We start from the raw sequence: 14,172 nt of genomic DNA, 5'->3' as shown, positions 1-14,172 counted from the left end.
TGTGCAGATGGAGTTAAAATACAAATCAACCTTGATCTCATTGAATGGCAGATCAAGTTTGAGGGGCTGAATGGCCTACTCCTATTCCTTTGTTCTCCTCAATTTGGTGCCAATTCCAGATCACAGATTCAAGAATTTTTTTGACAAAACAGTTGTAGAATTTTAGGTCTTTGCCTCCAGAGACAAACCTGTTTTTTTTTAAAAAAAATGTAGTTTTTAGAATGAAGACAAAGCTACCTGCAGCTGGTTCACATGTCATATATTAACAGATTGTGATTGTTTTTCTGTTTTGCTTTCAGGAAGAAATAAAAATGCTTCAGCTGCAGCTAGAGAAAAAATATGAACAAGAGATGGCCACCTCTTTGCTGCACAAAGAAGAGATGCAGAAGTTTGAAAGAGAACTGTCACAGAGATTTTTGGCAGAGAGTGACGAGCAGAAGGCAAAACACAGCCTAGAACTAGACCAGTTAAAATATCGACTCTCGGAGGAGCATCTCAAAGGTATAATCTTCAAAAACCATAGCTTCTTCATGTACATGGAATCTAACCTATTATGCAACATCCAATCAAAGCCATATAACTTATGATTTTAAGTCAATATGCACCATACACTGGGCTTTCACTGCACATCGTTTAATAGAATTTGAACTGGCCTAATGTGAGGTTGGTATCAGTGCTTTGAGAATTAGTTTTGGAGTATGCCTGATTAGCATGTGCAAGCTGTCAGTTGACTGCTGCCCACAAGGGAGCCATATAATGGATGCCATATAATGCCAAAGAAACTTCTCTGCCTGGCTATACCACATGGCTCACTCAAACCATCACGGTGGTGGTGCAGTCTTTATATCTAAATCACCCTGTGGTCCATCTCCCTATTCATTGCAACTTCTCTCTTTTGATCATCTCACCTTGTTCCTTCCTTCTGTGCCTCTCATTTAAAATTCTTGTTCTGTACCACCCACCAAAATATCACTCCAAATTTCTCACTCTGTGCTTTCCTCCCCCAATCTCTGCTCTGAATGACTTCCCATTCTCTGTGGTTTCAACCTCCATCTCAATTCTCTTCTCTCTTCTGAGTTTATTTCCCGCAACCTGCCATGCCCCCTCACCTCCATTCCTGCCTAAGCACTCCCTCCATATCAACCCTGCTCTCCATATTTATGGCTACTCCCTTGATCTTGTCATCTCGCAGCGCCTCACCAGTCTTTTCATTATTATTACTGATAAGACAATCTCAATCATTTCCTTGTACACCTCTCTACCTGTATTCCCCTCCCAATCCCACTTCTTCTGTGTCCACCCCTGCAAAAAGCTTTACCTCAAGTCACTTACCACTGAACTTTCAAATTGCAAATATTTATCCCACAATTCATCATGACTTTTTTTGCATCTACAGCTTTGCTAAATTACAAACTCTACACTACCTTCAATGCCCTTGTCCCCATTCAAACTATTACTGACTCTCACCCTAATTGTTTCCCTGGTATAACCTTCATTTCCACTCCTTTAAGTCTAAGGGATGAATGACATTTGCAAACAATTGGCTCAACCATCCATTGTCAGATTGACTGGACCACTTAAAGCATTATTGGGCTATTCTCGTTATCGCTAAAACTGATAATTGTTCAAAGATCACCCAAGAGTGCAAAGATAATTCCGACCTTTTCTTCACCACAATTGTCTTAAACACCCTCCTTGTCTCCTCCACCCTCAATTCCAGCAATAAGTGTGAGGAGTTCATGGACTTTCACCATCTGCTCTGCTTCATTGCCACTTCTCTCCCTTTCCTTAGCCCTTCAGGATAAAGTTCACCAATGTTTCTGCTCCCCTAGCCCTGAACTCACACCCTTCTCGAGATTCTATCCCATCTTCTTCAATGCCGTCTTTGAGCTCTTCTTGTCCATGAGACCCAGCTCCTGCTTCCTTGATCCTATTCCGATCAAACTGTTGATCACTCCCTTGTCCCTCCTTAGACCCAATATTAGTTACTGATTAATTTTCCTTGTACTGTTTCCCACCCCATTCTCCTTCTCCCCACATTTCAGCAATTTTACTGTTATCACCCGTCACAAAAGAAACCTGCTCTGTACCTGCAAACTGCTGTTTGTTTCCAGATTACCTTTCCTCTAAGATCCTTGGAAGTGTTGTTACTTCCTAAACTTGTGATCTGTGCCCAACTTTCCCACAAACCCATGTTTGAATTCCTGCAATCAGGTTTCAACGCTGCCACAGTACTGGAACGGCCCTTGTCAAGACCACGAATGATGTTGTGTGACTTGACCATGATAAGCTATTCCTTTTCATCCTTCTCTGACCTGTCTGCCACCTTCAACACAGTTAACCAAATCATGCTCCTCCAATGCTGTTCCTCTGTCATCCAGCTAGTTGGAATTGCCAATTTGGTTCCATTCTTAACTAGCCAATTGTTGGCAACTGCCTGCAATGGCTTCTCTTCCCACTCTCACACTGTACCTCTGGAGCCCCCTATCCTTGAAACCCTTCTATTCCTCAAATTCTACCCATTGGTAATAACTGAAAGCGCAGTATCAGGTAACTTTCTGTGCTTCATGTACAAGGACACCCAGGTTCCTCTGAATACCAACATTTCCCAATGCCTAATCATTTAAAAAAAAAATTCAGATTTTCTATTTTTCCTCCCAAAGTCGATAACTTCACACTTCTCCACATTGTATTCCATCCACCATGTTGTTGCCTGCTCATCCAACCTGTCCGTATCCCTTTTGCAGCCTCCGCCTAACTTTCCACGTAACCTTGTATTGTCAGCAACTTTAATATATTACTCATCTAAGCCATTAATATTGTTTGTAAATAGCTGAGGCCCAAGCATTGATCATTGTGGCACTCCACTAGTTATAGTCTGCCAGCTCAATGAATGACCCATTTATTGCTACTTTTTTTCTGTCCATTAACTAATCCTATTCCATGCAAATGTATTACCCCCAATCCCACAAACCTTAACTTTGTGGAGTAACGGTTTCTGTGGTACCTTACTGCATGCTTTTTGAAAATCCAAATGCATTAAACCAACTGGCTACCTCCTGTCTACCTCCTCGTAAAAACCAACAAAGGACGACCAAAAAAGAATTGAGGGAGAAAATAAACTTTGAGGGTAAACTAGCAAGTAGTGTAAAAACGGACAGTAAGGGCTTCCTTAACTATATAGAAAGGAAGAGAGAGGCTAAAGTTAACATAGGCCCCTTAGATAATGAGGCTGGGGAAATAATTACAGGGAACCAGGAAGTGGCAAAGGAGTTGAAGGCTGAAGCAAAGTATTTATTCATGGTAGAAGATATTAATAGCGTTCCAAAAATACTAAATAATCAAGGGCCAAAAGTAGGGAGGAAATAAATACAATAATCACTGGAAAAAAAGTACAAGGTAAACTAATGGGGCTAAAGGCCGTTAAGTCCCCTGGGCCTGGTGGGTTGCATCCTAGCATATTAAAGGAAGTAGCTATGGAAATGCACTGGTGGTAATCTTCCAAGAATCCTTAGATTCTGGAAAAGTCCCAGAGGATTGGAGAATGGCCATTGTTAACACCCTTATTCAAAAAGGGAGGGAGACCAAAAGTCGGTAACTGTAGGCCAGTTAGCTTAACATATGTCATTGGGAAAATGTTGGAGCCTATTATAAAGGATGTAATAGCAGAGCATTTAGAAATACATAATCTAATCAAGCAGAGTCAGCATGGCTTAATGAAGGGGAAATCATGCTTAACAAATTTATTAGAATTCTTTTGAGGTAACAAGCAGGATAAATAAAGGAGAACCAGTAGATGTAATATATTTGGATTTCCAAAAGGCGTTCGATAAGGCTACTTAATAAGATATGTGCTCATGGTGTTGGGGTTAGTATATTAGCATGGATAGAGGATTGGCTAACTAATAGAAGACAGAGAGCTGGGATAAAGGGAGCATTTTCGGGATGGCAACCTGTAACACATGGAGTGTCACAGGGATTGGTGCTGGGGCCTCAATTATTTACAATATATATTAATGACTAAAGATGAGGGAAGTAAATGTACTACTGCCATGTCAGATGACACAAAAATAAGTAGGAAGGCAAGTGGTGAGGATGATAGTGTCTACAGAGGGATATAGACAGGTTAAGCGAGTGGGCAAAAATTTAGCAGATGGAATATAATGTGGGAAAATGAGAGGTTATGCATTTTGGCAGGAAGAATAGAGGAGCTGAATTTTATTTAAATGGCGAAAGACTGCAGAAGGCTGCAGCACAGGGGGTTTGGGAGTCCTTGTGCATGAATCCCAAAAAGCTAGCATACAAGTTCGACGGGGAACAGGGAAGGCAAATAGAATGTTGGCCTTTATTTCAAAGGGAATGGCGTGTAAAAATAGGGAAGTCTTGCTAAAACTATGCAAGGCACTAGTTAGACCTCACCTAGAATACTGAGAACAATTTTGGTCTCCTTATCTAAGGAAAGATATACTGGCATTGGAGGCAGTCCAAAGAATGTTCACTAGGTTGATCCTGGGTATGTAGGGCTTTTCTTACGAAGAGAGATTGAGTAAGTTGGGCCTGTACTCAGTGGAGTTTAGAAGAATGAGAGGTGACCTTATTGAAACATAAGATTCTTAGGGGGCTTGACAGGGTAGTTACTGAGAGGTTTGTTTCCCCTTGTGGGAGAGTCTAGGACCAGACGGCATAACCTCAGAGCAAGGGGGTGCCCATTTAAAACAGAGATGAGGAGGAATTGCTTCTCTCGGAGGGTAGTCAATCTCTGGAATTCTTACCGTGGAGGCTGGGTCGCTAAGTACATTCAAGGCTGAGATAGACATATTTTTAATCATTAATGGAAGCAAGGGTTTTCATACTGGTGATATTTTTCATACCAAATAGTATGACTTGACACTGGAACAGACAATCTGGTGTTACAAAAGCAGAAATTTCTTTGGTTTGGTCGATCAAAGAGACTTGCCAATGTCCTTTAAGCAAATTGATCTTGCTTACAAAGCCAGAGTTCCACATCTTGCCAATACAATCCCTGAGTCATTGGGTTGGATAGGAGTCCATTTTAGTTACTGCATTAACCTCTTGGTAATCAATTTAGAATCTTTGGAGCCATCTGGTTTTGGTACTAGAACGATAGGAGCACTCGAACTACCTTTTTAAATGTTGCCACTAAATGACCAAAATTGTTGAATTCAGTTTCACAACTTGCCATGGTGGGATTTGAACTCTGGGCCAGAAATATGCTACTTTTCACTGTTGGTAGGATCAGAACTGATCGAATGACTTATCTTTTGACTTGTCTCATTTCTCCTCATCTGTTCTTTCTCCCACCTACTCATCACTTGCCCCCCCCGCCCCACCCATACACTGGAACTTGGAACCTGTTTGTTACCCTTTTGCTTTCATTCCATTTTAACATGCTGAGCTGAAGTTTGTTTCTTTCTACAGCATTGCCAGTCAGGATTCATCTTAAATCAGGATTCAGCTAACAATGTGGCTTGTAATTTTAGATGTAGGTACATGCACTATGGGCAATCTGGCCTTCTTTGGATGAGCAGTATTTCCTTGGGTTATACATATAGGTTTTGTACAGCGGATTTTTAAAATTTGCACATTTTTCAGCGCCACTACAACTGAGTCAAAATTTGAGAATGTATTGACCACCAAAATTTGTTTCAATGTTATGCAGCTATGTACTTACTTTTGTTGCCCTATTTCCTGCTTGTAATTTGGAAAGTGTTTGTTAAACTTGCATTCATTCCCCCAAGTTTCTCACCTTCCTGACTTGGATATTACCGTTGCTTCACTATCACTGGGTCAAAATCCTGGAACTCCCTTCCTGACAACACTGGGCATTCCTACAACATATGAATGCTGTGGTTCAAGAAGGCAGCACGCTTCCACCTCCTCTGAGGCAATTAGGAATCGGTAATAAATGCTGGCCTAGCCAGCACGCCACCACCACCTCTGAGGCAATTAGGAATCGATAATAAATATTGGCCTAGCCAGTATTTTCAGATACCTATTTGTTCAAATAATTTTTTTTAATTAAAAGAATTATGTGTTTATTTCTTTTTGGACACAACTTTTTAAATTCATGATATTTATTTGGTAGAGATTACCAAGTTGCGACTCCATTGTGCACAGCAGACTGCCCAGGAGGTAGAGATGGAGATGAAAGAGCATCTCCGAAGCTTGGAGGAGATCAAGGTGACAAAACAGGCTGCATTAGACTCTGAAAGAGAGAAAGTTGTTTGTCTGCAGGAAGAGATTGAATGTTTGAAGAGAGATCATGCCACAGCCATAATGGAGCTTACTGAACAGCTTAAAGAACGAATCAAACTGGAAATGAACCAGGTAAATCTTAGTTTCCCTTCTTTATTTTTCCCTTTATAAATAAAGCTGTAATTTTCTTAGCTGAAGTCTTTCTTGTTTTTCTGAGAAGTACAATTAGGACATGCAATGTAGGAAAATAACTAAGACAGCTTTGCATCCTAAACTTCAATCTCTAGGAGCTGAGTTCAAGTAAAAATTGCCCTGATTTGGTCAGCTTAAATAACACCACCAGATTGTACTAGGTAAAGTTTCATCACTTTGCGTAACAACCTTATCCTGAGGTAAGCTTTCAAATATTGGCCTAGAAGGATAGTACTGAAATCCAAGCACCAAGCAAGGGTTCTGAAACATTAAAAGCAATCTATTAAGTAAAAGGTATTGGCATTTAAAGCAGTAGTGCACACTTAAGCCTAGCCAGAAGAGAATGTCAGGACTGATTTGAAGTTTACATATGGAGTTTACATTATTTCAAAGATTGAATAAGACCATGTCTGTGGTAAGTAATGTGCATCATTGCTTCAAACATGGTGACGTATTGGCAATATAAATTAAAAGGTACAGTTGGAAAGGGGTTGCAGTTGCAGGCACCCAGGGGTATTAATTCACAAATCATTGAAGGTGGCGGGGCAGGAAAAGTTTAATGAGAAATTAAAACAAAAAGATGTTGGAAATACTCAGGTCCAGCAGCATCTGTGAGGAGAGAAACAGAGTTAACTTTACAGGTCATGATCTTTCACCAGAAAGTCAAGTAAAAAATCTAATAGATTTTAAAGATAGAAAAGGATTGAATAAAAAACAAAAGGGGAGATCTGTGATGGGGCAGAGGACAAGAGACATTAAATGACTAAAGAGTTGCTGGGAGCAGCCACAGGGCTAAATGGCAGAATAATGAACAGATGTCATCTGAAAGCAAAAACAAGTAAACCAAGGTTAAAATTGAAACCTGCAGAGAAAATGAGACAAGGCAGTTGGGAAATTGTTCAATTCAATGTCGAGCCCAGAAGGCTGTAAAGTCCCCTTCCGAAAGATGAGTCCTGTTCCTCGAACTTGAGTTAAGCTTCACTGGAACACTAGAGTCGACCGAGGACAGGGATGTCAATGTGAGAACAACCAGAGGCTCAGGGCTATGCTTGTGGACTGAGCGGAGCTATTCTGCAGAGTGGTTACCCAAATTACTTTTGGCCTTCCCAATATGGAGAAGACCACATTGTGAGCTGTGAATACAGTACACTAAATTACAAGTACATTAAATTGCTGCTTCACCTGGAAGGAGTGTTTGCGGCCTTGGACAGTGAGGAGAGAAGAGATAAAAGGGCACATGTTGCATCTCCTTCACTTACATAGAAAGGCGCCACGGAAAGTGGATGAGGTGTTGGGAGTGATAGTGGAGTGGACAGGGTGTTGCGGAAGGATGATGTCTTCGGAATGGTAAAAGAGGAGGGGTGGGGAATATGTTTGGTGGTGGCATCACACTGGAGATGGCAGAGGATGATTGGTTGACAATGGAGGCTGGTGGGTACAAGGTGAGCACAAGGGGAACCCTATTGCAGCTCTGCTCCTGGGGAAAGGTGAAAGCAGAAGTGCAGAAAATGGGTTGGACATGGTTGACTGCCCTGTCGACCATGGAAAAAGAAAATCCATGGTTGAGGGGAAAAAGAGAACATGTCAGAGGTGCTGACACGGAAGCTTGCACCATCAGAACAAATGGGATGCAGAAATTGGGAGAATGGAATGGAATCTTTACAGGGTGTGAAGAAGTGTAGTCAAGGTACCTTTGGAATCAACGCTTGTAATACTTTTGACAGCCTATCACCAGGAATTGAGACAGCGAAGAAATGTCTTAAGAATGGTTTAGGGAATGGGGCACTTCAGTTAAAGGTTAGATTGGAGAAGCTGGGGTTGTCCTCCTTTGAGAAGAGTAGGTTGAGACAAGATTTGATAGATGCTTTTAAAATCATGGGGAGTCTGGGCATAGAAGGTAGGGAGAAACTTCCCATCGTTGGACAGGTTGAGAACCAGAGGACAGCAAATAGTTAGGATCTAGAATGCACTACTGAGAGTGCGGTGGAGGCAGTGGCTTTCAAAAGGGCATTAGATGAGCACCGGAAGGCTTTGGGGAAAGAGAAGGTATTGAGAGTAACTGAGTTGCTTTTTCAGAGAGCTGGCACAGAATTTTTGAAAATTCTTTTATGGGCTGTGGGCATCACTGACAATGCCACCATTTGTTCCCCATCCCTGATTGCCCTTGAACTGAGTGGCTTGCTAGGTTATTTCAGAGAGCAGTTAAGAGTCAATCACATTATTGTGGATCTGTAATCACATGTAGACCATAAGGATGAAAGATTTCCTTCCCTAAAAGGCATTAGTGAACCAGATGGGTTTGTTACAACAATCAATGATCGTTTCTTGGTAACCATTACTGAGACTAGCTTTCAATTTCAGATTTTATTGGTTGAATTATTTCTGTAGTGGGATTTAAACCCATATCCCCAGGGCATTAGCCTAGACCTCTGGATTACTAGTCCCATGACATTACCACTATGTCACCATGTCGCCCCCCCCGCAAAGCCACTTGGCCTGCTAAATGGTGGACCCCTGTGCCATAACCATTTTATGATTTCATTATTCACATTAATGGTGTTATAACCGTTTGTGAAGGTTGAGTATATTTGTTTCAATCGCACTCCACACAAATAGAGAATTAATTTTGTAATTTCCTGTTATGTTTATTTTTAGGATAAAACCCAGTTACTGAAAGAAACAAATCGCAAACTTCAGGCCAGTAGGGAAGCACTCGAGGCTAAAATGCAGGAATGTGCAATTGAGAAAGAACATGAGTTGAAGATTTTAAGAGAGGAACTACAAGTCAGCCATGAACAGACAATTTCAGCTTTACGCAAGCAGCTCATCAATGAGTTTGGGGAAGAGAGACAAGCATTAGAGCAGGAGTTTGACCAGAGAAATGTAGAAATGAATCAGATTCAAGAAGAACAGCGTGCCACAATTTCTAAACTTGAGATGCAGCTAAAGGAAGAAAAGAAACAGCTGCAGGAGAGCCTTGAGAATGAACAGTTACCGGAAATTGTAGTGATGCACCAGAAAATCGAGAGGCAATTTGAACTTGCCATGGCCAAACCTCTGATGGCGGAGTTTGAGAAACCCCAAGTCAATGTGCAGGAGAAATCAGCTATGAAACACCTGGAGGTACAGAAGAGGTCAGTAGTACCCATGTATGGCTTGCGGTAGAGATGGTTCCATGTGTTGGAACAATGGCCTGTGCTCTAGAACAAGTAATGCAGCTAGAATAATGGCTGGCTGTTACAGAGGGAAAAAAAAGAAAGGAACTGTCTTAATCCAGTTTTTGTTGAACTCTCAAAAATTCCCGAAATTTCAGTGCACTAGTTGCTAATTTGCCTGTGTAGTCTGAGAAGCAATAAATATTTTAGCTGCGTGGGTTTATTGTACATCAATTAATTGGATTCGAGGTGCATTGGAGGTTCAGTGAATGCCAAAGCATGAAATATGCAATGAGAAAAGACTGCTTGTGTCGTCAAACCAACACCTCATGATGCCACACATAATTTACATTGGTTTGGTTTGCACCCTAACCTTTTTTATCCTCTTCGAGGTAAACAAGGGCACTCCATAACCCCTGAGGTGATTAAGAGCATTAGTCTAACATTTCAAATCATCATTCTGCCTGTTGGTTGTTCTCAAGGCATTATGGAATAATTTTTACTTTGTGCACAGTGGAAAGCTGGCAGTTGCAAACTCGCTGCCATCCTGCCTAATTCTCCTTTTCATTCCGCAGCTGCCAGCCTTCCTCTCGCACTCAAAATAAAAATTGCCCTGTGTTTCCAGGGGCCCAACAAGACTGTACTAATTGCATTTCGCAAAGTATTCATCATCTGCACATAGAATGAGAAAAGTACGTCACAGCCAAGCAAGTCTATTCCCTCAGCAGATAGTACAGTATGCAATTTTGCCTGAGGTTTTACCCAATTCATTTCATCTGTAGAGGAATGTTTCTGTGCGGCCTTTATTCTCTATCCTTGACCTCCAGAAGGTAAAACATGTGAGTAATATTTCAAGCAGGAGCCAGGGTCTTCATTCCACTTCTGAATCTGGGACCATCATTATTGTGATGACCTGTGTTTCTTGTGCTTCCTGTCAAAATGTGTAGAGGTGGAGTTAAAAATGGAAGCTTATTTAAAATATTGAAGTGAATACTTGACTAGTTAAAAACTTATTTTGTTTTTACATCTATGCGAACTTTTAGGCTCATGGAAGAGCACAGGCAGATGATGGACAATTTTATGTCTGAACAGGAAGTCCTTCTACAGGAGCTGAAGAGAAGACATGCAGAGGAGCTAGAAAACCAAAGCAAACATCTGATGGAAAACTACCAGAAACAAGTCGAAAATCTGAAAGCTGAGTTGCACGCTAAGCATCAAGCTGAAATAGAAGCTTTAGAGAAGGGGAAGTTGGCTACTCTGGAAGGCTTAGAACTGAAACACTCAGCAGATCTAGAAGATATAACATATAAATACCAATCAGAGATTCACAGGCTGCAGAAGGCAATGAAAACCCATGAGGAAGATTTCGAGACAATTAAGAGAGAGAGTGCTGAGAAACTAGCTAAGGAAGTAAATCAGCTGAAAGCTGATCATGAAGTTGAGTTGAGTAATGCACAGGAGACAATCCGAAAGGAATTAGCTGCCATTCATATGGAAAAATTTAAAGCCATGGCTGCAGAACTGGAGGAAATCCACAAGGTTGGTAAACTTCGTTACAGTTGTGTTACTTTGGCTCCAGACCAAACAAAAATATTATATTAACAAATTCTCCTGTGTCCCAGTTGTAAACTTTGTTTTAAATATTTAGCAGCACTGAGTTTGGAGAATTTTTTAACATAGGAAAACTGTGTATTGAATTATTTCTCAAACATTGTATCAGTTTGATGCTATTGTTTTTCCCCTTGAAAACAAATGTTAGATTACTCTCTGTAATGTATTAAAACCTTCTTTGCACACACTTCCAGTGTCAACTTTTCCAAGAATAATATTTCATCTCAACATTTCATAGAATCATAGATACTTACAGCACTGAAGGGGGTGTTTTTGGCCTGTCTTGCCTGTGCTGGCTCTTTGAGAGAGCAGTCAAACTTATTCCTACATCCTGATAACTTGTATTTATATCATATAAAAACAGAAAATGCAGGAAATACTCAACAATCCTGGCAACATCTGTGTAGAAAGGAGCAGAGTTAATGTTTTAAGTCTGTGACTTTTCCAAGTGGAGGAATTAAAATTGAGAATGCTCAAGAGGCCAGAATTAGATCAGCCGCACATAACTGAGAGTGGTGGTACTGGGGGAGATTTGAGATATGGCGGATGAGACCGTGAGGGATTTGAAAGCAAGGATAATAATTTTAAAATTAAAGGTGTTGTATGCCTAGCTTTTTGTCTATAAACATATAAATTCCTCATACTGAAGTTCCGATCCAACTCTTTTAAAATTATTTGTAGAATCAGCTTCCACCAACTTCTCAGGTAGTGTTCCAAATCCCAACAACTGAGTGAATTGTTTTTTTCTTCACAATAATAATGGGAACTGCCAATGTAATTTTGTACTGCAGCCTGTCCTTTTATTTCCCAAGCTGTCATAAAATTTGAGATCTAACCATAACTTAAAAATAAAGGCTGAAAGCAAGTTTTAAAGTGGGGACTGAATCAACTTTTGGCATTTGCTCACTTATCCTGTCTGTCTTGCAGGTAGATTTGGAGGCAGCTCTCGGCAACCAGAACGCTTTACTGGAACAGGAGCATCAGAGGCGCCTTGATGTGATTCGAGATGAGGTCCTTCGCCTTGAAGATCAGCATCAGCAGTCCCTCAAGGAGCTTCAGATGTTGCAGTCTATGGAGGCGGAGAAACAGAAAGAGGAGTACGCACGGAAGCTTAGTGAAGAACTGGAGAAGATTCAAATGCCCAATCAAAAAGAGCAGGTTTGCGCTTATACGAGTTCAGGAGGAGCTGAGCTTCTAGTATCCACCGTTTCTGATCAAAGGTCATTTAGTTCTTCTGCTCCCATTAATGTGAAGAGGACAGCCCAGCCCATGATATTCCCGGTTCAGCTACATACTAAAATTGGGAGGTGAAATTAGTGAGCTATTTGTGATTGAAAAATGTTCATGTTCGAAACTGAATCTGCATTTGAAATTCCGATCTATTCCTGGCTAGTTGGTGAAAGATGGAACTGGAACTAATCTTTACATCCTTTTTATATTTACTTAGAGTTACACATTGCAACCATGGTTTTAGTCTGTCGCTTTTTTATATGGACTCGCGTGAATCCCCAATTAATGCCCAATGTCTGCATACAATAAAAACAAAATAATACACAATCAATTTTCACTCAATTTTAATGTCAGCAGTGGGTCCCTTATTATCAGGAGTTTGAAAGCTATTTAGTTATGTAACACTGTTGCCCCAGACCTCATAATTTAAACCCCTATGTATGTAGATATGTCTGTAAACACTGGATACTGTGAACTTGTGTACCTAGGCTCAAATGAGAGGCAGTTATAAATCATGATTTATTTCACATAACTCACTGCTTGTAAAATAAAAGATAACCTAAGTATGCCATACTTGCCCAATTAGTGAGCTAAATAAACTTTTCTGAACAATATTATCCCTGAACCTAGTTGGCATTCCAACCAGGGGGAAACTTCACACTGGCTCTCTTTTTTACCAGATTACAGCAGACAGTTCTGTAGATCTTTTAGCTTGTGTGGGAAAAGCGTCTTAAAACTAGTTGGCAAGTTGATAGCTCCCAAGGCAGCCCTGTGTGGGTGAAGGATTTTTTAAAATTGGAATTTGGAAAGACTATGTTGTATAGGATCCAGCAATCTTGGCTAAATCTGAGCTACTATAAAGAATAAACTAAACTAACTTGACTTATTTAATGGACTGGCTGTTCAAAGCTGATGACTTGCCATGAATACTTTAGACTTCCTTCTATGCAGTCTTTCATCAGAACTAGATAAAGTTAGAAATGTAATAGATTTACAGATGCACAGAAAGGGGGGAGGAAAAGGAGAACATGGATGGCTGTGCCCCTAGCCAAGCTGTTGTAATGCTACAACATTGGCAATCCAATTGACTAATTACCACCCCATCAGCCTACACTTAATCAACAGTAAAGTGGTGGAAGGCATTGTTGACATTGATATCAAGTGACACTTCATCAGCAATAGCTTGCTCAGTATGGGTTCTGCTAGGATTCGTTACAACCCTGGCTCAAACATGGACAAAAGAGCTGAATTCCAAAGATGAGGTGAGAGTGGCTATCTTGCCATCAAGGCACCTTTTGACTGAGTGCAGAATCAAGGAGCCTCGGCAAATTTGAAGACAACGGGGATCTCATGGAAAACTCTCCATTGGCACAAATCATACCTAGTACAAAGGAAGATGGGTGTGGTTGTTGCAGACTAATCATTTCAGCCCCAGGACATTGATGTAGGAGTGCCTCAGGGCAGTGTCTTAGGCCCAAACATCTTCAGCTAATTCATCGGTGACCTTCCCTCCATGATAGTTAGAAATGGGAATGTCCACTTTGCACAGTGCTCAGTTCCATTTGCAGTTTCTCCAATAACGAGCTGCTCTGTGCCTGCTACCTGTGTCACAGACTGTGATTTCTTACGGCCCATGATCAGTATGTTTTGTATGTAAAGAGGTGTGTCTTTTCGTATCCTTGGAGTGTGTATCCCAGTTAAATAATTCAGCAGCAAGCTTTTGTGAATTTAAAAACAAAGAATGTTATTTACCCTCTCTCACTTACCC

At 40.8% G+C, this 14,172-nt stretch overlaps 1 protein-coding gene across 8 annotated transcripts in view; it reads left to right on the top strand.

Moving 5' to 3' along the window:
- Window positions 1-14,172, top strand: part of pcnt (pericentrin) — a 316,492-nt gene that overhangs the window by 121,674 nt on the left and 180,646 nt on the right. For all 8 annotated transcript variants that reach the window (XM_041200682.1, XM_041200684.1, XM_041200683.1 and 5 more), the window contains 5 exons: window positions 300-501; window positions 6,107-6,348; window positions 9,064-9,542; window positions 10,607-11,102; window positions 12,102-12,332. In XM_041200682.1, the coding sequence (XP_041056616.1) occupies window positions 300-501; window positions 6,107-6,348; window positions 9,064-9,542; window positions 10,607-11,102; window positions 12,102-12,332 (1,650 nt within the window). The remainder of the gene's footprint in view (window positions 1-299; window positions 502-6,106; window positions 6,349-9,063; window positions 9,543-10,606; window positions 11,103-12,101; window positions 12,333-14,172) is intronic.

This window comes from Carcharodon carcharias, chromosome 12, assembly GCF_017639515.1.
Source record: "Carcharodon carcharias isolate sCarCar2 chromosome 12, sCarCar2.pri, whole genome shotgun sequence".
Lineage (NCBI taxonomy): Eukaryota > Metazoa > Chordata > Chondrichthyes > Lamniformes > Lamnidae > Carcharodon > Carcharodon carcharias.
Note: the sequence above shows the minus strand (reverse complement) of the source record. Positions and strands in the feature narration are given on the sequence as shown.